This window comes from Neoarius graeffei, chromosome 11 (assembly GCF_027579695.1).
Source record: "Neoarius graeffei isolate fNeoGra1 chromosome 11, fNeoGra1.pri, whole genome shotgun sequence".
Lineage (NCBI taxonomy): Eukaryota > Metazoa > Chordata > Actinopteri > Siluriformes > Ariidae > Neoarius > Neoarius graeffei.
Genome location: NC_083579.1, coordinates 6,257,482 through 6,282,426, shown reverse-complemented (window position 1 = coordinate 6,282,426; position 24,945 = coordinate 6,257,482). Strand labels below are relative to the sequence as shown.

At 42.4% G+C, this 24,945-nt stretch overlaps 1 protein-coding gene across 1 annotated transcript in view; it reads left to right on the top strand.

Annotated features, from left to right (window-relative positions):
- Window positions 1–24,945, top strand: part of dlgap2a (discs, large (Drosophila) homolog-associated protein 2a) — a 181,758-nt gene that overhangs the window by 68,686 nt on the left and 88,127 nt on the right. Inside the window, exon 5 of the mRNA XM_060933327.1 lies at window positions 1,916–2,135. Coding sequence (XP_060789310.1) covers window positions 1,916–2,135 — 220 coding nt within the window. The remainder of the gene's footprint in view (window positions 1–1,915; window positions 2,136–24,945) is intronic.

The following is a 24,945-nucleotide window of genomic DNA, read 5'->3' as shown; positions in this document are numbered from 1 at the left end:
CACCTTGGTTAATTGACTGAAAAAATATTGAGAAAACGGAGCGATTTATTTTCTAAAGTGTCCAAAAAGGAGGAGAGAAAGAGGAAAACATAATACACATTAGTTAAAGGATAAATCTCTGATATTCTCTGTAAGAACGAGAGCAATATTTTACAACCCCAATTCCAAAAAAGTTGGGACGCTGTGTAAACTGTAAACGAAAACAGACTGTGATAATTTGCAAATCATGGAAGCCCTATATTTCTTTGAAAATAGTACAAAGACAACATATCAAATGTTGAAACTGAGAAATTTTATTGTTTTTTTGAAAAATATATGCTCATTTTGAATTTGATGTCAGTAACACGTTTCAGAAAAGTTGGGACAGGGCCAACGAAAGACTGGAAAATTTATGTAATGCAAAAATAATAATAATAATAATAATTTGGTTAATTGTCAACAGGTCAGTAACATAATTGGGTACAAAAAGAGCATCCCGGAGAGGCGGAGTCTCTCAGAAGTAAAGACGGGGAGGGGTTCACCGCTCTGTGAAAGATCGCGTGGGCAAACAGTGCAACAATTTAAGAATAACATTCCTCAATATTAAATTGCAAAGAATTCTGGGATCACATCATCTATGGTCCATAATATCATGAAAAGATTCAGAGAATCTGGAGAAATCTCTGTATGCAAGAGACAAGGCTGAAAACTGACATCGGATGCCTGTGATCTTCAGGCCCTCAGGAGACACTGCATTAAAAGCAGACACGTGTCTGTAGTGGAAATCACTGTATGGGCTCAGGAACACTTCAGAAAACCATCGTCTGTGAAAACACTTCATTACTGCATCCACAAATGCAAGTTAAAACCAGATATAAACAATATCCAGAAACACTGCCACCTTCTCTGGGCCCGAGCTCTTTTACGATGGACTGAGGTGAAGTGGAAAACTGTCCCGAGGTCTGACGAATCGAAAGTAGAAATTCTTTTTAGAAATAATGGACCCCACGTCCTCCAGGCTAAAGAGGAGAGGAACCATCCGGCTTGTTATCAGCGCGCAGTTCAAAAGCAGCATCTGTGATGGTATGAGGGGGCATTAGTGCACATGACATGGGGAGCTTGTACATCTGGGAAGGCATCATTAATGCTGAATGATATAAACATGTTTCAGAGCAATATGCTGCCATCCAGACTAAATCTTTTTCAGGGAAGGCCTTCCTTCTTTCAGCAAGACAATACCAAACCACTTTCTACACATATATTAAAACTGCATGGCTCTGTAGTAAAAGAGTCCGGGTGCTAAACTGGCCTGCCTGCAGTCCAGACCTGTCTCCCATTTAAAACATCTGGCACATTATGAAGCGCAAAATACAACAAAGGAGACCCCAAACTGTTGAGCAACTGAAATTGTATATCAGACCAGAATGGGACATTTCTCTTTCAAAACTACAGCAATAGGTCTCCTCAGTTCCCAAACATTTACGGAGTGTTGTTAAAAGTAGAGGTGATGCAACACAGTGGTAAACACGCCCCTGTCCCAACTTTTCTGAAATGTGTTGCTGACATCAAATTCAAAATGAGCATATATTTTTCAAAAAACAATACAATTTCTCAGTTTCGACATTTGATATGTTGTCTTTGTACTATTTTCAATGAAATATAGGGTTTCCATGATTTGCAAATTATCGCATTCTGTTTTATTTGTTTTACACACTGTCCCAACTTTTTTGGAATTGGGGTTTTATACCATATGTTGGTTGAAAACTGTTGGGAAGAAAGAGAAAGAATGAAGGAAAGGTAGTTGGGAAATCCCTGCTTTCTGAAAAAAGAGAAGATTATAAAAGTGGGAAAGATGAAAACAGAAGTCAGATGACTTCGGGGGGGGGGGGGGGGAACGGACACAACGATTCCTCTCATTACGTTCTGGTTATTTCAGGTGAGCGAGGCTGAGATGAACGGCCAGTTCGAGTCAGTGTGCGAGTCGGTGTTCAGCGAGGTGGAGTCGCAGGCCATGGAGGCGCTGGATTTGCCTGGCTGCTTCCGCACACGCAGCCACAGCTACCTGCGTGCCATCCAGGCTGGCTACTCACAGGATGACGAGTGTGTGCCTTCCATGAGCACGTCCACGGTCACCTCCACCATCAGGTCCACGGCTGGTGAGTCGCCTGGCAGAGATTCATTCCAAAAAGCCTTCAAGCCTCTAATTCAGTGTGAAATAAAAACACTCAAACTACATGAGCGGTAGAATATTTATACCACAGCACTGTTGAGTTCTCAATTCTGATTGGTCAAAAGGTGTCGATTCATTTTCTACAGCAGCAGCACTGACGGTCGCGCAGCTTCAAATCAGATATTTATATACTAATGCGATCGTTCTAATAGTTTCCGTTTCTATAGTAACGACTTGAATGGCATATGCTCAGTGTCCTCTATATTTAATAATAAAGTTATTTAATAAAGAACAATGTATAATCATTGATATATATATATATATGTTATTTAGCAGCTGGGAGGTCCGTATCGTGAAATACCGTGACCGAGGTCTTGAAAGTACTGAGCGAGGCCCTCTGGGCCGAGGTCAGTATTCCAGGCCGAGGTCACGGTATTTCACCATACGGACCGACCTTAAGCTGGTAAATAATATATTTATTTATTTTTTTACCAAATTCTAACAGAAAATGAGAGCGCCCGAAAGGGAAAACCGAGCCAAGGCGAGCCGCCATTTTGAATCCTCATTCACGGCTGTAATGCAAATGGCTTCCTCCTCGGTATACAAGTGCACTTCCATGGCAGAAAAAAACTACATTTTGCCGCCTATGTAGTGCCCTATTTATACAAAATTGAGTCATTCAGGATTCAGCCATGTTTTTGCTCGGCGTTAGCAACAGTTACAGGTTTTTAGCTTTCTCCTGAAATGTTTTCTTTTATTTCTTCTTCCTCAGGGGAGTAAAACTCGCTTTCGCTGTGAACACTGTCGTTATCGCTATCCATGCTGTAAAATTAATGCTTTTCTCCCGAGAAATGTGAAAATAAATGTTGACAAAAATTGCTACTATGTTTGTTGTTGCTGTGAACGAGCGAGTCGCCAGCGGTACATAACCGGGGTCCGTAACCGGGGTCCGTATCGTAGGATACGGACCCGCTCGCCAGCCAGTCAGAGCGCAGGATTTGATGGAAACTGGACCGCGAAAAAAATAAAGACATTTATTTCACATTTATGGAATGCAACGACTGTTTATAGCTGCTGTAAAGGAAGTGATAACTTGCGAGGAACTCTTGTTTCATGGACGTTCTGCAACCTTTAACTACAAATGAATAAAAAAGTAATCATCACTGCTGTGGTATAAGAGGAATAAAGCATTTCATGACGTGCTGTTATAGGAAATTAATCCACTTCAGGATGATGAGCATAACTCTGCTTCAGCACGCCACCGAGTCGCTGATTATTTTTCCATAATAGCACAACACAGAGTGTTTTATTCCTTACATAATAGGTATATACACCAATCAGCCATAAAATCAAAACAAATGACAGCTGAAGTGAATAACACTGATTATCTCATTACAGTGGCATCTGTTAAGGGGTGGGATACATCAGAGAGCAAGAGAGCAGTCAGGTCTTGAAGTTGACGTGTTGGAAGCAGGAAAATTCGGGCAAGTGTAAGGATCTGAGTGACTTTTGCAAATTGTCATGGCGAGATGACTGGGTCTGACTGAGCATCTCCAAAATGGCACATCTTGTGTGGGGGGTGTTCTTGGTATGCAGTGGTTGGTACCGAACAAAAGTGGTCCAAGGATCCAAAGGACAACCGGTGAACCGGCGACAGAGTCATGGGCGGCCAAGGCTCATTGATTTGCATGGAGCACAAAGGCTAGCCCATATGGTCTGATCCAGAAGAACAGAAGAGCTCCTGTAGCACAAATTGCTGAAAAAGTTCATGTTGGCTAAAACAGAAAGGTGCCATGAGCCTTCGACGCCCATGACCCTGTCGCCAGTTCACCGGTTGTCCTTTGGATCCTTGGGCCACTTTTAGTAGGCGCTAACCACTGCATACCGGGAGCACCCCACAAATAAGATGTGCCATTTTGGAGATGCTCAAACCCAGTCATCTAGCCATCACAATTTGTCACCTTACGCTTGCCCATTTTTCCTGATTCCAACACATCAACTTCAAGAACTGACTGTTTTTTTGCTGCCTGATATATCCCACCCCTTGACAGGTGCCACTGTAACAACATACTCAATGTAATTCACTTTACCAGTGTCAGTGTTTTTTTTTTATTTTTTATTTTATGGTTGATCGGTGTAGGTACATATGTATGTCCTGAACCCTATCCTTAATCTCAGGGCTAAATTTGTGCTAGTCCAGCCATTTTGGAAATTTTCTGCATGTTCTTGCTGCTGTGACTTGGTTCGGTCATGATTTGAAACAAATAGTAGATTTATGTGGCTTAGAATGCCATATTAGTCAGAATCTGTGAAAAAAAAAAGATGTATATCTGCTTCATTGTGCATTCAGAGCAAATATGAGAACTAGTCTAGAGCATCAGACATAGTAACAGTTTTAGTCAAGGGTGGACAAATCTGTATCCAGGGAACCCAGGACAAACAGATTTCATTTGTTTTGTAGTTGCCTGGTGGACAAGTATGTCTCCAAACAAGTTCCCGACTCCTAATTGACTTTCTCGACAACAACAAAAAAAGTACAAATGTTTAAACATAAAAGTCTTCCACAATGCTGTAACTTTAGCAAGTGCTTCCCAGTTTCACCACCCGCCGCACTACACACATCAAGCAAGACGATCTGGTTGAACGTTTTCTTCTCGGTGGGTCAATTAGCATGTACGAATGGCAGTGATGATTTCAGAATAAGGAACAGCCATGCGTGTAGAAACCAAGCCAAAAGAAATCCATCGTATAGCCAGAAACTTGCGATGTAAGGAGAAAACAATGCGAAAAAGGTTGGACAATGACTTGCTGAGGTCTTGTTGAGGGCATTCTTCTCGAAACTTTATGGACGCTGTTAGCTACGACTTCTTAGCCTCGTCAGTTTCAAGGCAACCAATGCATTGGCCTGGGAAATTTCACTTGCTCGTGGATTTATGATTTGTCCACCCCGTTTAGGGCACATTCTTCAGTTAGCCATCATGTTTAGAGTTATTATAGTGGATACGACACAAGTGTGCTTATTTGTCTCCTATTGGTATTGGTATCTTATTGACGTAGGGGTGCATGTGTGTATTATGTACTGTGTTTGGCATGGCATGGATGCATGTAATCTGCTTATGAGCAAAGTGACTGTTCTGTCTACCAAAAAATAAATAATAAATAAATAAAACCAAGCAGAAAAAGAAATCCCACAAACCAGGTAAGTTCTGGTGTGCCTTAGAGAGTTAGGCAATGAACCCTATTGAATTCAGACTCTCAGGGGAAAACAAGTAAAGCTGAAAAGTGAAACATCCAATCCAATGATAATTTCCTTTCCCAATCAGTGTCCTTGCATTATTACACTGTGTACATTGTTCTAAAGATATCAAATTTTAGATCTCCACTTTGCCCTATTTTCTGGCGAACTCACGGAGGGGTTGAAAAGCGATGAGCTGGAATACGATGCGATCTGGAAATGCTGGCTGGTTCAATGCTTCTCACTCAGTGGGCTTCGTATTCTCTCATTCCCCCGGATTCTGTAGTTTGTTTCCATTCCCTTTATCTACTTTATCTACTTTTCTCTCACTATTTTTCTTCCTGTGATGTGCAGCTGTTTTCAAAACCATGTCAGTGTTGAGTTCTCTCTCCCACAGGGCCTGTGACTGGTACAGATCTTGAATGTCTTGAGTTTTCAGAGACTGTTAATAATGAATGGTGTAAAAAAAAAAAAAACAATCGAGTGGCAAACAATCTTGGAGGAAAAAAATATGAGCATCGTTACGAGACACTCAGATACAGGTGGCTTCCAGTTTTTTGGCCGTTTAGGAAACAGGGCTAGGGACAGCTGGAGAGACTTTCAGTATGTTTACACTGCCTTCTCACTGAAATATATTTGCTTAATACTTTTGGTAAATGAACTATAGCAGCTCTCCCACCAAAACTTGACTTTGATGCCCCTTTTCCACCAAAGCAGTTCCAGGGCTGGTTCGGGGCCAGTGCTTAGTTTGGAACCGGGTTTTCTGTTTCCACTGACAAAGAACTGGCTCTGGGGCCAGAAAAACCGGTTCCAGGCTAGCACCAACTCTCTGCTGGGCCAGAGGAAAGAACCGCTTACGTCAGCGGGGGGGCGGAGTTGTTAAGACCAACAACAATAACAAGACCGCGAAAGATCGCCATTTTTAAGCGACGAGAAGCAGCAGCTGTACAAACGCGAAGTCATCCATTATTATTATTATTGTTGTTGCTGCTTCTTCTTGTTTTTGCTTCGATATTCGCGCAAAGGTTTATGCAAACGTAGCGACGTAACTGACGTATACAGCGACGTAATGACGTATACAACGACGTAACTGACGTATACAGCGACGTAATGACGTGGCTTCCCTTAGCACCGCGAGCTATGGAAAAGCAAACTGGTTCTCAGCTGGCTCGCAAGTTGAACGAGTTGTGAACCAGCACCAGCACTGGCCACGAACCAGCCCTGGAACTGATTTGGTGGAAAAGGGGTGTCTGTGTGTCAAGAGAACCCTCCATGGTTCCACTTACTTGGTTATTCCTGGTCAGATTTTTTTTTTAAAGGGTCTGTGTGGGCCTTTCATATTCAATAGGGTTCATACCTGCTCTTCTGAGACACACAGAGAGATTAGGTTGAAAGCTTTGCTCGCATTTGCCTCTTTTCAATGCACAAAACATAGGGCTTCTGCTAGTCGGATGAGGGATGAGGGACTGATTTGATTATGCTCACAGAGATGTGGTTGTTATTATTCTCGCCAGGTTTCCCCTGAGGTAGAACTCTCTGTTTTGTGCTTTGAGACATGGGAAAAGTACATGCAAATAAATGTTTGAGTGAGAAGGCAGAGTAACAGCATGAAACAAACCCACAATAATGTGAGTCAAAATAAGCCTGTAATAACTCAACATTAGCATCAACCATCACATGCGGAAGCAATAGCAACCATAATGCCATTTTGTTGCACATCAAAAGAAGTAGACTCAATTTGCATTATTTGGCAGTTCCTAGAACTGACTAAGGTATCAAATGTACTATTATTCCAACGGTGGATGTTTTGGATAAATGCAATGCTATAATTTTGAACAATTTGTATACAGACAAACAATGGTAAGAAACCTTTGTTTTCACACAAAGGTAGCAAGAGGGAATAGTTAATCTCATGTAATTTGGCTCACATGTGTTTGTTTCAGGCTTTGGAGTAAAGCCAATAGTGAGCATCACAGTGTCTCTAGCTGTCCCGACCTGTAGGAACGTTATATACTCTCCCGCTTGTTTATGTTTGTCTTCCAGAGGGGAATGAAGTGCTCGAGGGCACTGGTTTACTTAATGAGGATAATTTTTTCAACAAGGAGACAGACATGACTTCCATGACCCAGAGGGATCTGAGCCATCCAAGCAGAGAAAGTGAATCACGAAGCCTGTACAGTAATCGTTCTTCTACAACATTTCCCTCACTGTCCCCACACAAGACCAGTGTCCCTGTTAGGCCACGACCTGTTCCATCAAGCGTACAGGAGACAGCAGACCTTGCCCTTGCAATCAGCCAGCAGTGGAGGGAGGATGTGTCAGCCATGCGAAAGGAACTAGCCGAGCTCAGACGGGACCTGTGCACAGAGCTTCGAGCCTTTAACAGCAACTTTTCTACTTTTGCACAACGCTACAACACCTGGTCTCCAAACTGGGCAAAGAAAACCCAAACTCCTTCTGGTCATGTATCTGTCAGTACCCAGGCTGGGAGCAAGACTTTGGTGCGACAGAACACAGCAGATGCAGCAGTGAACTGCCCTTCACCCATTGATCCAAATGTTTTATCCATGCATCCCCCAGATCCAAAGGCTTTAGATAAAAATGTCCTGCATGTCTCAACATCCAGACCTTTATTCCAGACAGATCCAAATTCACAGTTGGCAGAACTTGATGATCCAACTTATGCCAACTTGACTCCTCCAGAACCTGTGGACCTGTCATTGCTAAGCTGGCCTGAACTGGATCCCGATCCAATGACTCCTCCTGATCCTCCAGAACTAGAACTACCTTTAGACACTAGGTATTTTTCAAAAGTTTTGACTTCTGAAAGGGTAGACTCGATTGTGCTAGATTTTACAAAGCTAGAATCTGTAAACCTGGCAAACTTGCACTGGCCAAAATTGGATCCAGACAATATTAGTCCACCAGATTCATCATCACCTCAAGAGTCTTTTGATACATCCATACAACATCCTTTCATTCAAGACCCTTTAGAAGAAGCTGAACCATATCTACTATCTTCAGTTCTTCATGTAGCAACAGAGCAGCAGCAGCATTCAACTCAAACTTCTGTCAGCCCAATTGTGCTGCTAGAGCCAACTGAAGAAAACTCAGATCACAACATAGAAGACTATACTGTTCTGGAACCAGGTGACTGTCTTGTGCTGAGTCCATTGACACCAGAATCAATGGATCTTAATGATTTGAAATGGCCAAGTTTAGAATCCTTGGACCCCGAGTTGCCTAGTCCAGGGTTTGCAGATCTCCCAGACCCTCCAACCCCAGAAGCAGCTGATTTTGATGAACCTGCTGACCACACAACTGAAGATCCACCTTTCCCAGAACTACTGGACACCATTTTCTTACAGCCAGCAACTCCAGAACCAGCATATGTAGATGTGTCAAATCCTCAGAGTCCAGAACCTATGTCTCCAGCACTTCAGAGTTCAGCAACATTTGAGCCAGAGGCTCATCCTGTTGTTTTGTGGTCAAAGAGAGAAACTATGGATCTTCATCAATCAGACTCCCCACGAAAAGAACCTCTAAATATAAGAACTCCGAGCTGGTCAGAAATGGATCCTGAAATTATTAGCCCGTCAGAACCAACCTACATGGAATCAAGTGTTGCCTACTTGACTCAACTGCCCCCTCTTGAGAGTGCTTCAGTGACACTTCCTGGACCTTTTTCTCAACAACTAGATGACCAGTACCCTGAAGAATCAGACGACCAAGTTACAGAGTACCCACTCAAACCAGATGCCCTTGACTCTGCTACAATTGACCTCCTAGAGTCAGAGGCAATATTTTCAGCCATCCTGTGTTCAGTGGAGCCAGATGATCCTGAATTTGAGACTCTTACTATGGAAGAGACACTGGAAATAGTGGATCAAGGTAACAGTTCTCCTGCAACTATAGACCCAGCGACTGTGCACCCATTTAACTTGTCCCTTTTAGAACTTCAGGCTGCCTTAGATGTATCGAAGAGAGAAACAACCGATAACGGGTCACCAAGAGGAACCATGGCCAGCAGCCCGTCTCCGTCTTGCAGAGATTTCCTTTGGATTAGATGGCAACGAAGGTTACGGGGACGGATGCCCATATCCAGGAGTGCCAGTATGGAGATCTACCATAAGACATACTCCAATAACTCAGAGATGTCTTATATGTCTCTGTCTATTTGAGTAACTTGAAGCCACACGTGGTGCATCCATCACAGGATTTCTAAAAATCAAAGGACAAAGAAAAAGTGTGTAGTAACAAATCAAAATGTTTACAAGGTTTGTCTGTTCTTTGTAAGAGCGCAAATGGGTGAATGGAAAACAGAATGAAAGAGGAGAGAGAGAGAGAGAGAGAGAGAGAGAGAGAGAGTTGGCCAAGAAGCCATTAGGGAGGTTTTAGGCTATAAGTGATCCTTTATTCAGAGCTGATGAGCCCCAATGAGAGGTCGTAGCTAAAAGCAGCTTGATGCTCGCACCCATATCGCATTAGCGTCCCTGGGATACTCAGCGCTTATTTAACACTGAGCAGCAATGACTCATCCATGAACCAAAGTCTCAATTCCACGAAAAACTGCTTCTCGACATTACTTTACAGTCTGCTTGGTTTGGCCATTCCTTCTGGAAAATACATTTCGGTAGATGCTGTGATTGCATTGGCTGTGGACAGGACAATTTCTTGGTGAGAAATTCTCAAGAGTTTCTTTGAGAGCTTCTTTCTTTGATAATCTAAGACTTTTAGAGCTGTTTTTTTGGTGTTGAAACATTGACTCATGCTGCAGAAATGGAATGTAAAAGTAAAAAAAAGAAAAAAGAATAATAATAATAATGCCTCTCATCCAAATGGGTTTTAAAAAAGGATGAGAACTGAACATTGACCAAAGACTGCTCAAGGGATCTCTTTGATATATTTTGTGGGTTTTGATCATCCTCTTCTCTGAATGTGGACTAATGCTGGTTACGTTCAGATTCAACAGAAGTCAGAGTGATTAAAAAAAGTATTAAGAAATGTATGAAATGATGTTCCAGGTAATTCAAATACAAGTCTTCAAAGCCAAAGCCTTGCTGTGAAACGAGCAAGCGGGTTTAGTACTGTGAAACTTTTGAAGACGTGTTGGGTTGAACAGCTGCAGTTTGCACAGTTAAATGTAACCTTCTGAATGCATTCTGTATTTTATTGTTCCATACACACATACATATATATATATATATATATATATATATATATATATATATATATATATATATATATATATACACACACATATATACATATATACAATCAGACGTATATACTGTACATACATGGGATGAATAATACTGAAATGGTGGTTGAATCCTGCTCCATAGATTATCATTTTTATATAAATATAGATATTCCTTGATTTATTGTGAATATACGGTATAGTTGAATGTATACTGTGGGGTTTTTTTCTTTTCCTGTAATGACCGAAGTAATATATGACTGTCAGTATGTATGCAAAGAGGAAATATTAAGTTTTACATCAAAATAAGGGCCACCAATTTGTCTTATTCATGCTGGAATGTAAAATAGGGCACAAAAACAAACAAACAATGGGCAAAGTGTTTAAACTCTACTAACCGTCGAAGGATAAAAAGTTGATAACTATAAGTAATATGAGAAGTTGGTAATGTTGCTTGTGGTAGAATTTAATCAATATGCATTTAGCTCATCTGTCGGTAAGGCCGATGAGGTGTTGCCATGGCGTGGTATCCGTCGTCCACAATTCAGTCAAATCGTATCTCCTCCGTCAGGATTTCCGTTCCGATTGTTTTGTTTGAAAGAACTCATCACTCCGCACAAAACTTGGTTGTTGTCTTGTCATTTTTTTTTTTTTTGCTAATGAATTTGTAAGTAAATTAACACATTTTCCAGGCCTCTCGCTAGAATTGTACCGTATTTCCTCGCTCGGTTATCATCCGATTCCAGTTCTGATTGATGTTTTGCTTCGATCTTCCCTTGAGGAACAAAACTTGGTCGTTTGTTTGTCGATTTTCCTGTTGTAAACAATTTGTCGTGGAGGTTAGTCCTCTCTGACATTGTCACATTTCAGTTCTGTTTGACGTTTTGGTTGTTTTGATGGCAGACCAGACGATCTACTACGCCCTTGACGTTCTGGTTTTCTGTTCAAACTCCAAACTAGTAAGTATTGGTGTAACAATCAAATGATTTGGTTGATCTAAAAGGCAAAGATTAAAATAAACCTCGGCAACAGTCAGAAATTTATTATTACTGATTAGCATTGTTTATGAAGCTATTTTAAAGCGCTTTTTAAAAAGGACAGACAATAGACAACAAAAATCTTTTTTTTTTTAACTGATGTCCAAATGAACAGACTAGCAAGCTACCGTAATTTGCTCATAGCGCTGATATTTCAAATAGTCTTTCTCTACATCATAATCATTTGTGAATTAACAGTAGATCTACCCCAGATTCCAGCTGGAGGATACGAAACAATATCGTATCGTATCGTATCGAATCCTTGCCTGAAGAATCTAAATTGCATCGTATTTTGTGGAAAGCTGAGGTTTCCTACATCCCTACTTGTTCGGTACTTTGATAATTCTGAAATGACCTTGGATAAATTCTTTGGTTTGAGTTATTTGTCGGACAGAAAGGATGTGTTTACACTTATTGTAAGTTAGCCAGCCACCTAATTAACAATGAAAACATGTCTTGCAGTGAGAAAGTCGGTACTTTAGCGTAAAATTTCAAACAGGTTCAGTTCACCTTAAATCTGCTCTCTGTTAAAGGACACCCTTTATCTTTAATGAATTACTCTTAAAACAGTATCAAAACTATACAAAGAGATGAAACTAAATAAGTAAATAAACAGATATATGTACAAATAAATAATTATTTGGAATATATGGAATATATTATTCTAGAAATAGTGGGAAATATACAATGCAATAATCTATATAATGTACAAGATATATACAATAATAAGTAGTCAGTCAAAATTTATAAAATAAGTAGAATATAGCTTTTGGAATTTAAAAAATATATATTTTACGGTGGGCGGCACGGTGGTGTAGTGGTTAGCGCTGTCACCTCACAGCAAGAAGGTCCAGGTTCGAGCCCTGTGGCCGGCGAGGGCCTTTCTGTGCGGAGTTTGCATGTTCTCCCCGTGTCCGCGTGGGTTTCCTCCGGGTGCTCCGGTTTCCCCCACAGTCCAAAGACATGCAGGTTAGGTTAACTGGTGACTCTAAATTGACCGTAGGTGTGAATGGTTGTCTGTGTCTAAGCCCTGTGATGACCTGGCGACTTGTCCAGGGTGTACCCCGCCTTTCGCCCGTAGTCAGCTGGGATAGGCTCCAGCTTGCCTGCGACCCTGTAGAACAGGATAAAGTGGCTACAGATAATGAGATGAGATATTTTACGGTTGCAGAGATACAGTGATTTTTCTCATCTCATCTCATTATCTGTAGCCGCTTTATCCTTCTACAGGGTCGCAGGCAAGCTGGAGCCTATCCCAGCTGACTACGGGCGAAAGGCGGGGTACACCCTGGACAAGTCGCCAGGTCATCACAGGGCTGACACATAGACACAGACAACCATTCACACTCACATTCACACCTACGCTCAATTTAGAGTCACCAGTTAACCTAACCTGCATGTCTTTGGACTGTGGGGGAAACCGGAGCACCCGGAGGAAACCCACACGGACACGGGGAGAACATGCAAACTCCACACAGAAAGGCCCTCGCCGGCCCCGGGGCTCGAACCCAGGACCTTCTTGCTGTGAGGCGACAGCGCTAACCACTACACCACCGTGCCGCCCCACAGTGATTTTTCTCAAAATAAATCGCGAGTGACCCCCACCACCCCCACCTCTACCTAACGTTGTAGCACAAAACAGAAAGGATCTACATGGTCCTAATTGGTACTATTAGAACCAGAAAAGGTTGTAGTTTTATGAGCAGTTTAGTTTCGGAGGTTAACCCTAACAAAATTCTTGGTGCGTGCTCGCTGCACACGATGCATATGGCACAACGCGTCACTCACTTCTGCCTGCTCCTGCGCTGAATGTGAAGTACCTAGAGAAGGTGGTAAAAAAAAAAGGAACATATTTAAGTTTCTTTTTTTCCCGACATTAAAATAACTCAAATTAATTCATAAAGATTTGAGGAAAAAAGTTTTTGTCCAACAGATCTACAGTCCATTGGTGTCTTCAAATGTGTCTGGTTTAATCGGTTTATGGACTATTAAAATAAATAATTAATTCTGTTAAAATTCCAAGAATGGTACAGATTAATATGTGGTTAAAGTGTATTCATAAATGAGTTAATTTGCCCAAATTGGAACAAAGTAAATGGCCAAAAATATCCAGAATTGGATGTGGACTCAAGCCCAGTCCTGGTAGTTCATGCCCTCATTTGACGCCACTTAATATTTCCCCTTTGCTGCAACTCTTGGGTTTTCTGGCAAGTAATAAAAAGTGGGTTAAACGCACACATTTAGACTGAACCCACCGGTGCTGTGAAGTACAGTAAAACACTGTACAGTAGCGTTAAAAAAGAAAAAAAAAGAACAAAAAGAGAAAAATATATTCTTGCTTGCTCATTGCGCCATAACACCATAATGAATCTTAACATGTTTCATAAGGCAGGAGGTATCGGACTGAGCCGTACGGGTAATTTATCGCATGGGAATTTAGAAAGTGTATATTTTTAAAAAAAACTGAGAGACTATTTTGTTGTAGTTGCATATCCATGCATAGTAGATGTCATGCCATATTTTCCAGACCATAAGACACTTCAAAGTATAAGAACCTGATATTACGATACATTGTCGTGGTTGGGTTTCATTCGGTTTCATGCAGTTAAAGCTGGAAGAAGTTCTTAATCCAAAGTTTCCTAATTTTTCATATGAATTAAGTAGCACTAATTGTTTTGGGTGTTAGCTGATTCACCAGTTTACATTACATTACATTACATCACATGACAGAAATATGCAGTACCGGATGTACAGTTGAATTCAGTGTTTGAGGGTTTGGTTGAAGACTGGGTCTTACTCAAGCAGCAGCTTCAAAGTACCTTACCAATCAGTCACTTGGAGTCTTAATGACTAAAACGCCAATCAGCACTTAGCACTGAATCAGTGCGTTTACATGCACATCCAAATCGAGCTACTGTCGGTAATTGAGCTAAGGGTCCCAGCAGGGGTGCCAGAGAAATCCAATCCTACATGCACACAAGGAAATCGAGCTATTGTGTGAGGTACATTGTGCACCCGAGCCACAGGTGGCGCTACACGCCCCATCGTGTTGGTACACTTCCGGTTGTCGTCATGAAGAAGAGCTATTCAAGAGTATAAACAAAGTTCTCCTTGTTCCTCCTGACCTCTTCTGCTGCTCGCTACTACTACTGTTGTCATGCCGACCGAGGCTGTTGTGCTTCCCGCTTGTGGTCTCGTCACTCGTCACTTCCGGAAGGGGCAGTGCTGAAGTAAGTAGCTCGACTACGTAGCTCGATAGGGTTTACATGCACTAAGTAGCTCGGCTACAATCGCATAATCTAGGTCGTGTCGCTCGATTACGAGAAATCCAGTTCGGTTCAATTTCAGCCGAGCTAAGGTGTTTCCATGGCATTTAGAACTTCGATTTCAGTCGAGCTACGGCAGAAATTCGATTTTCTCTATGTGCATGTAAACGCACTGACTGATAACTGAGCTGATCCACAAAGAAAAGAGGAAGGACATCCTTCCCACCAATACCCGTTTTCGACCAACAGGGAACGGGTTCTTGAACCGGTTCCGTTCAGGATTCTTTAGAACCTTGTTGCCAGCTAGTGAACCGGCCCACGTTTTCACCAGTTTTTAACGAAACCATTGTCATCAAGAATGTGTCATGGACAGAGGGTATGGCACAATTTACAACAGGAGTAAACAGTAGGAGCAAGGTGGCGGCGCCAGTGTTGTAGTTGAGTCACTAAACCTTGAGTCCGAGTCCAGTCTCGAGTCCCCAGTGTTCAAGTCCAAGTCAAAGAAAATTTCAAGTCGAGTCCACTATTGCTCGCCTGCCCCATTTTAGTTAACAGGCTACAGATAAAAAGCTTGTTCGTCGCTCAGCAAGCCCCGCCCACTATCAACAGAGCAATGAACATAGCGTGTCACTTCCTTCTCTGGGTGGAGTCTACCAAACGACGATTGAAGTTCGAGGTTGTCCCCGTCGTCTCCTCAATAGTTCTTCTACATACGGAACACACAACAGTGCATTTTTTTCCCCACTGCACGAGAAGTCTGTAGAAGCAAAGCGGACAATCCTAGCGGCGTTCTCTCCAGGCATTTTAGCGCCGTTAACCTTAGTTTGTTCCTGAACATGATGTATGAGCAGGTGAATGTGCATTCTCTCTCTTGCACGAAATTAGTATAAAAATGTAATGTAGATATAAATATCTTATGCCAAATTATTACGGCATGTTACAAAAAATACAGAAAAAATCTGAGTCCGCATCTCCAGTTTACAAGTTCGAATGCAGTTAATGCACGAGTCCGAGTCATCAGTGCTCGAGTCCAAGTCAAGTCGCGAGTCCTTAAAATTAGGGCACGAGTCGGACTCGAGTACTACAAGCCTGGGCGGTGTACATTGATTACCTCCGAGTTTTTGTTGTTATTGCAGATATTTGTTTTCGGTCCACTTTTTTCTGAAGACGTCTCCTTTTCTGTTGCGTTCTCCATCACTGTGCTCCGCTTCCTCTCCAAACTCATGACACACTCACTGATGTCACGGTTCATGATGGAAAAAACAGTTATATTTTGGTTCCAGCTGGGAGGGAACCAACTTTCAGCTTCCGAACCAGTTTATTTTTAGTTGAAATGCTCTGAACGGTTCAAAATTTCGTGCGAGAACAAGAAAGGAACCCGTTCCCTGGTTTTCAAAAAACGGTACCAGAGTGCAAGGTCAATTCTTCTGGACTCCTGTAGCCAGTTGCACCAGCAGGACATAAGCTCCATTGTAGCCTAGTTTGAAAAAATTGGCCACTACATTCAAGTTTACAAACTAAAAAAAAAAAGGGTTGCACCAGGTGACATAGTTTCAATGTAGCCTTTGGTTTGAGCTTAAAACCTACACCTACCCCTTAGTAGGCACAACATTCGCCTGGACGCTACACGATTTCTGACCACAGATAGTTCAAAGTTGCAATATCCCAAAGACAGAGTAAATACTTTAACAGTTGCGCCACTTGGAAACCATTCATGGAATTTTCAATGTTATAGCCATCCTAGCTTCCCACACTGGTTTAGTATCTACAGTAGTTCCAGCTTAAGATACTACAGACATACACAAGGCTCAATATATCATATTCTCTCTCCAATTTGGTCATCTGCCAGTTTCCACCCAGCTGCCAGCTCTTCCCTATCATACAGCAGCCACCAGAGGAGGGTGAAGGCTAACGTGCTTCCGCCTGCCAAATGGCTGAAGCCTGCCAGCCAATCGTATCGTTTCCCAGCCATTGATTGCTTGTGATCTCCTAATGAGAGGGCAAACACAAATTTGTTGCAGCACTTGGGAGCCCAGAATGTTACAGATTCACAACGAAACGTTCATTATCATCCAGATGTTCTCCAGATCTACTGCTACCCAGACCGACTAAAGCGCTTACTGAACATGAATTAATAAAGTACGCCATGAAACAGATAACTTCCTGCATTGCATTGCATTAAATGCAAAATCCGAGGTCTCGTACCGTACCGTACATCGGCAAGATTTTTTTCAAAGCTGCAGATTTCTCAGTTGTGAAAAGAATTTGGCTTTGTTTCTTTTTTCAGGTCAACAACCGAGGCCGATTCTACGGTTTGGTCGCCATGTTAAATGACGACGAGTGAAGTATTTATATATCAAGTGTGAATTTGTGCTTTTGACCTGAGAACGTAAGTAGTCAAAGGCATGAGGACACTGTTGCTAGGTAACTGGGAAACGTGAACACTGACAGACTCCTTGCGATTATTTTACTTGAAATAAGCCAAACGATTTAGCCAGCTCGTATGTAGCCGTTAATTGCTTTATGAGGACGACGTTGATGCAAAATTGCCAGAAGTATCATTTTCATTCGATTTGTGTGATTCAATTGTGAAAATAAAAATCTGCAATGAAAATAACAATGGAATTCTGCTTAGCATCAACGAATAACTGTTAATATTGCATCGCAACGTGTCAATTTCAGAAAATTTTACCTTTGGAAAAGTTGTTTATACTACAAGACTAGTGCGTTTGTGGAACCTTCTCAGTGAACACACGATCCCGTATGAATGTAGCAGCCTACCGTAAAAACCATTCCTTCTGGAGTAGCATGCTGACCGTAAAAACTAAAAAAAAAAAAAAAAAGGAATACTACTGGGTTATTATGAAAATTACAGATACACGCTATTTTGAAAAACCTGCTAGAGCTCCCAAAAAAAGTGTCTTATCGTCTGGAAAGTAAGGTCTACGCTAGGCTTGCCATTAGACATTTCTCTGATGCTAATACTCGTGAATGGTGTCTTTTTATTATATTTATTGACTTTTTTTTTTTAAATCATCGTCAATGCTTTCCAATCACTGTGAGCTTTGGAATGATTTCAGCATCAGCACCAGAGTTGAGTTTTGTCTTAACAAATAACAAATTATCTTAACATTTCTGTGTGTGTGTTTTCACAAAAATTTAACTCTCTTAAATTCTTTTCTGTATACGCTTGACCGAAGCACAATGGCTAACAGGTCGAGCGCTCTGATTAATTTCATATATTTATTTGTATCATCAGTCATTGCTCGCACTTCCCATTCCTTTCTTAGATTCTTAGAGACCATTCTAAATGTATTCTAAATTATCTGAATGCTACGAATCTAATGCATAATAAAAAGCACTTCCGCTGTGCTGGAGAGTACTTGTGGTTTTGTGTGATATGGGAATGCCCTGTTTCTACATAAATTTATACATAAAGCTGAGATCTGTACAGTGAGCTGAAGTGGTAAGTGAAGTCTTGCAGTGAGCAGTCGCATTTTCTGTAATTGATTTGTTATGGCACCCCATGGATCAGCGTTCTCTCATGGGCTGTTGGTCGACTTCCAAGAAAATCTAAGACTTAAAAAAAATGATACAGTATTATTACTTTTGCGGCACGGTGGTGTAGTGGTTAGCGCTGTCGCCTCACAGCAAGAAGGTCCGGGTTCGAGCCCCGTGGCTGGCGAGGGCCTTTCTGTGCGGAGTTTGCATGTTCTCCCCGTGTCCGCGTGGGTTTCCTCCGGGTGCTCCGGTTTCCCCCACAGTCCAAAGACATGCAGGTTAGGTTAACTGGTGACTCTAAATTGACCGTAGGTGTGACTGTGAGTGTGAATGGTTGTCTGTGTCTATGTGTCAGCCCTGTGATGACCTGGCGACTTGTCCAGGGTGTACCCCGCCTTTCTCCCGTAGTCAGCTGGGATAGGCTCCAGCTTCCCTGCGACCCTGGAGAACAGGATAAAGCGGCTAGAGATAACGAGACAAGATTATTACTTTTGATTTGTAATGTACTCATTATTATTTGAGGGGCGGCACAGTGGTGTAGTGGTTCGCACTGTCACCTCACAGCAAGAAGGTTCTGGGTTCGAGCCCAGTAGCTGACGGGGGTCTTTCTGTGCGGAGTTTGCATGTTCTCCCCGTGTCCGCGTGGGTTTCCTCCGGGTGCTCCGGTTTCCCCCACAGTCCAAAGACATGCAGGTTAGGTTAACTGGTGACTCTAAATTGAGCGTAGGTGTGAATGTGAGTGTGAATGGTTGTTTGTCTCTATGTGTCAGCCCTGTGATGACCTGGCGACTTGTCCAGGGTGTACCCCGCCTCTCGCCCATAGTCAGCTGGGATAGGCTCCAGCTTGCCTGCGACCCGGCACAGAATAAGCGGTTACGGATAATGGAAGGATGGATGGATTATTATTTGACTTTCCAACTTGATGAACCCTCAGGGTGTCTTAAAGTTCCTGCTACTTTCGAAAGCAAAGCTGGGAGTCCTCAACTTTTATACCACAAAGAGGCAAAATGTTTTGACCTTAAAACTCATAGACTTACTAACATTAGCCATACCCATTGGTCCAGGGACTCAAACTGGTGATCTTTTGGTCCCAAAGCTGCTTCTCTAACCATTAGGCCATGGCTTCCCCAAGTTGATGATGTCAAAGATTTAGGCATACATCCATTACGTTACAGGCATTTAGCAGACATTCTTATCCAGAGTGACATACAGCATGCCTAGAGCAGCCTGGGGTGAGGTGCTTTGCTCAAGGGCACTTCAGCCATTCTTACTGGTCCAGTGAGTCAAACCAGCAACCTTTTGGTCCCAAAGCTGCTTCTCTAACCATTAGACCATGGTTTCCCCCATGGTCTAGCAAACTGCAATGTGATTTGAAGGCTTGGACTGACATCAAAGGTAAACAGTTCAACTTATTGTTGGAGAGAACATGGCTGAACTTGATGGCTACCAAGAAAGCAAGTTTAAAAAGCAAACCCAAGAATCAATTTTGCTTTCTAAAGAAGTTATTGAAGGAATTACATTACAGGCATTTAGCAAACACTCTTATCCAGAGCGACAGACAACATACCCAGAGCAGCCTGGGGAGCAGTTAGGGGTTAGGTGCCTTGTTCAAGGGCACTTCAGCCATTCCTACTGGTCCAGGGAATCGAACTGGTGACATTTTGGTCTCAAAGCTGCTTCTTTAGGCCATGGATTCCCCCAGTAATAAAACATTATGTTCAACCAGTATCATTTCAACTGTAGTACATAAACATGGCATGCAATTTAATGTACTGATTTCAAACTTCAGCCATTCCTGCTGGACCACAGAATCGAACCAGCAACCTTTAGGTCCCAAAGCTGCTTCTTTAATCTCTTGGCCATGGTTTCCCCCCCCCCCCCATAGTGGAATTAAAACATTATTCAAAGCCCCAAACCCAAAAGGGCCTTATCTATCCTTCAGTTACTAGCTTCAGGTTCCTTTCTGTGCTTTCTTTTCAACGAATTGTTGAAATTTTACAGCCAAGATGACTTTCCTGTTGAGTTCAGCTCAACCTTCAGTTCCCCAAAGACCAGGAGGTGCATTATGGGCCAAATCTTAATTCAAAATCTGAGACTTAAGTCAATATTTATATGGGGAAACTTACATTTACTTAAGCATCTCTTCAAGTTGATTTTATGACCTCCCAATGACCTCCCCATCCACATTATGCACATGTTCAGGCTTCTGAGGCCCTGTCCACACGGCAGCGGATTCAGGTGAATCTGATAAAATTGTTTATCGTTTTGGCCTGGCGTCCACACGGCACCGGCGTTTTGGGTGCCCCAAAACGAAATCTTTTGAGAACGGGTTCCAGAGTGGAAAAATCTGGCAACGGCGCCGTTGCGAAGTCGTCTGGATGAGTAGAACAGATTTGTTTACGATGATGTCACAACCACATGACTGTCAGTGCTTCACGCCGGGTAGAAGTGTAACGAACTCGATGCGAGTTGTCAACAAATCCTATAACTTGGTTCATGAAACGCGCTTACAAAATATTTTCACTGTGAATATTTGTGTAATGGTGCAAAGTGAGAGAGAGAGAGAGAGAGAGAGAGAATAGCCCTTAGGGCAGAGTCTTTAGTCCAAACACTGCGGAAGTACTGAGTATAACCAAACCGTGCACCGCCCGTGCGCTTTCCAAAAACAAAAACAATCCTGCCAGCAAAAATAGGAAAAAAAAAGGAGCGATCTCACCTCTTCAGATGTTGGTTTAAGCCCGACAATACATTCCTCAAAAAGGGCGTAGAAGAACAAAGTAATCCATCAACGTGTAGCATTCAATTTATTCCGGACCATTAAAGAATTCTGGAGGTTATCAGAATGTTGGCGTACCGGCTTCCATCTACCCCATTCATTCCTCTTTCCGCGTCTTTCGTTTTACGCTACTGATTAATAATCAAAACTTTATGTGGCTGATGCTACAGAAGAAGGGGTTTATGCGCATGCGTCTACTTCTCTATTGTTCTGGTGTCTCCGATGGGACCGTCTTACAGCGCACGTAGTGGTGTGGCATGTGTATTGCATCGTTTTCAGCAAGCGTTGCGTTGCAATATGTACCTGATATTTTACTGATCCGTTGCCCATGTGGACGCGATATTTAAAAAAAAAAATCTCATTGCCGTTGTCGTGTGGATGTAGCCTGAGATGGGGCTTTTCAATAGTATTGAGATCACCACTTGCTTTTAAACCTGAAAAATAAACAGGGCGAGAACATTCCATGTGATTTTCACTGTCAGATGTAATACAATATATCATAAAGGCAAGACTAATACGAAAATTGCTTGCCTTGAAGTAAATCTGAAAGAGTCTTGTATATTGCCATTATGCTGCTGTATGAATAATTGTACCTGAAATGATTCACATTAATCACTGCAAATTTGGCTTATTTTCCCAAAATGGCTTTCACACATGGCTTTTTACAGCGACTTATAAAAGAGCACTTGATCCAGCACATCCTGTTATTCTGCATGTAAACAAGCCACAAAATATGAAACTGAGGTCCTGAAATTGTAACGTCTCCAAGCAATTATTATCAAAAGCTGTTCATTTTATGAAAAAATCTTTTTTTTTTTCTGTTGTTGTTGTTGTTTATTACATCCATGGTTATTATGTGTAGAGGTATGGGTATGAGTTTAAGTGTTTAATGATGGTAATTGAAGCCAGTATTGGTTGGATGGTGACTTTTCAGCAGTTTCCTGTTTAGATTTGTTTCCACTTGTGAATAGATTTGATGCTAGAATTGCTCTGTAGAATCTGGAAACACTGTGTAAGCATGAGGTGTGTCCTTTGCTTGCAGGAATCCAGTTCCGCCTTCCATCATCGGGCAGTGTGGACAGACCCTCCCAGCAACCGCCAGGTAAAGCCACACCCCATAATCATTATCATCATCATAGCTGAGCTCAAAATATTACATTACAGTAATTTAGCAGATGCTCTTATCCAGAGCAATGTAGAACATACCCAGAGCATCCTGGGAGCAGTTAGGGGTTAGTTGCCTTGCTCAAGAGCACTTCGGCCATTCCTGCTGGTCCAGGGACTCGACCTGGTGACCTTTTGGTCTCAAAGCTGCTTCTTGAGGCCATGGATTCCCCCAGTAATAAAATAGTACGTTCAACTAGTATCATTTCAACTGTGGTACATATACATCATCTCATCTCATTATCTCTAGCCGCTTTATCCTTCTACAGGGTCGCAGGCAAGCTGGAGCCTATCCCAGCTGACTACGGGCGAAAGGCGGGGTACACCCTGGACAAGTCGCCAGGTCATCACAGGGCTGACACATAGACACAGACAACCATTCACACTCACACCTACGGTCAATTTAGAGTCACCAGTTAACCTAACCTGCATGTCTTTGGACTGTGGGGGAAACCGGAGCACCCAGAGGAAACCCACACGGACACGGGGAGAACATGCAAACTCCTCACAGAAAGGCCCTCGCCGGCCCCGGGGCTCGAACCCAGGACCTTCTTGCTGTGAGGCGACAGCGCTACCACCGTGCCGCCTGTACATATGCATGGCGTGCAATTTAATCTACTGATTTCAAACTTGAGAAGAGTTTATTTGCTCATCTGGCCAACAGGCGATGAGCTCATGCCATCATATGTTGTCCGTTCGGCATTCGTCTGGCATCATCCACATGTCACGAAAATTGCTTTTTCTCTCTCAGTTCTTCACCGACTTTTATTCTTTTTGGCAGGAAGGTAGGTCTGTCTGGGGTGCATATAGCTTCTACCCAAATTTGCATAATTGCAATTAATAATGAAAATATGGAGTAGTTAATCAGTCCCTAATGAGCAGTTTCTACACAAATCGCTTCTTCTCCCTCAATTCTTCACCGATTTTGATTCTTTCTGCCGTGAAGGTAGGGGTACCTAGGATGCATAGAACTTCTACCCAGATTTGCTTCATTACAATTATTAATGAAGTTATGGACTAATTAAGCCTTAATGAGCAGTTCAACAAAAATCGCTTCTTCTCGGTCAATTCCTCACCGTTTTGGATTCTTTCTGGCCAATAGGTCGGTATTGCTAGGGTGGATATTGCTTCTATATATAGCTTGTATATTGTGTATATGGAGCACTTGCATGTGACGTCACAGCCGATCCAGATTGTGACAGACGCCATCTTGTCGGTCAAACGCCATATTCCACCTTCTACTTCTACTTCTGCTTTTACTTCTACCTTTTCTTCTGGAAAACCCTACTATATACAATTCTACTACAACGGCTGCGGCTACAAGCTCTCCCTACCTGTGCACGTTTTTTATGGTTTTTGTGTGTATTTTTGCGTGTTGTTCGTCTGTACCGGACTTCAATATCCACTACAACCGTATGGATTTACTGGACATTGGTTTCCAGCAGAAAATGACGGTTTGTAGCGATTTCCATCGCATGCACAACATTCCGGACGAGAGGAAAAAAAAATACATTCCGGACAAGATAGTGAGACCAGCGGGGTCTCCGTGGATTGTTATCGGAAGCAAAGTGAAGGAGGCGGCGCCGGGAGCAAAAGCGAGGCTGCAGGCAGAGCCGGCCTGTTGACTAAGCTCAGAAAACAGCCACTCAAACCTCCACTGCCAAGCCTCTACCTCTCCAACGCCAGATCCATGTAAACAAGACGGACGATTTGGAATTACCTTATTCTATTCTATAATCGGCTGGTCAGTGCTATACTCAATACTTAAGTGACTTACCCGTCCAATGAGGATCATTTTCTTGTTTACAAGATGCCACATCTGAGTCGCTGACAAATCCTGAATTTCTGTAAAGAAAACTGTCCAGAGATTTATAAGCACGCAGTGCTTCACCACGGAACAGCGAGGGAAAGTTGATGAGGTAATTATACACGTCCGGGTATTCCGCTGGCAGTTCAAAATCCGGTCGTGAAAACTCCGTCCGGTAAGTCATAAGGGTCACAAATCTGTAGATCGTTTATTTTAGACATATATCTAGTTATCTGTTCATTAGAAAAATGAGCCGTGTAGTCCGTCGGTTGAAATTGATTCATTCTGTACAGGAGTGCAGCAGTATTCAGCGGTGTTTTTGACCGACAAGATGGCGGTTGTGTACTTTCCGGTCACGTGACTGCAAGATCTCTATAGCTTGCAACATTTATTGCGCAAGGTGGCCCACTTTAGATCGTTCCTTCTGGACTAGACGGGGCCGGAGTGAGCTACGCCGTCATTGACGGTCTCATTTTACACACCAAGGCATAGATATGGACAGAATTCAGAACATGAGAATATAGAAGACGAGATGTGAGTTTAGCAGTGTTATGAAGGTTAAAGCACAAAGTTATGGGTTATCAATGGCTGCCAGTACAAAAATAAATAAATAAATAAATCCGCTGTATCATTGCTCTCTCCTGTAGGAACAGGAGCATTTTGCTTGCATAGATAATAAACGTCCTACGCTCCTTCATCACTACTCTATCTTCACTTACTATTTAAAGTACACTGCAATTACGTCCTGTGCAGCAAAGAGAGAAGAATCCTACCACAGTACGGCAAATTTCCCAAGAGCTTATAATGCTG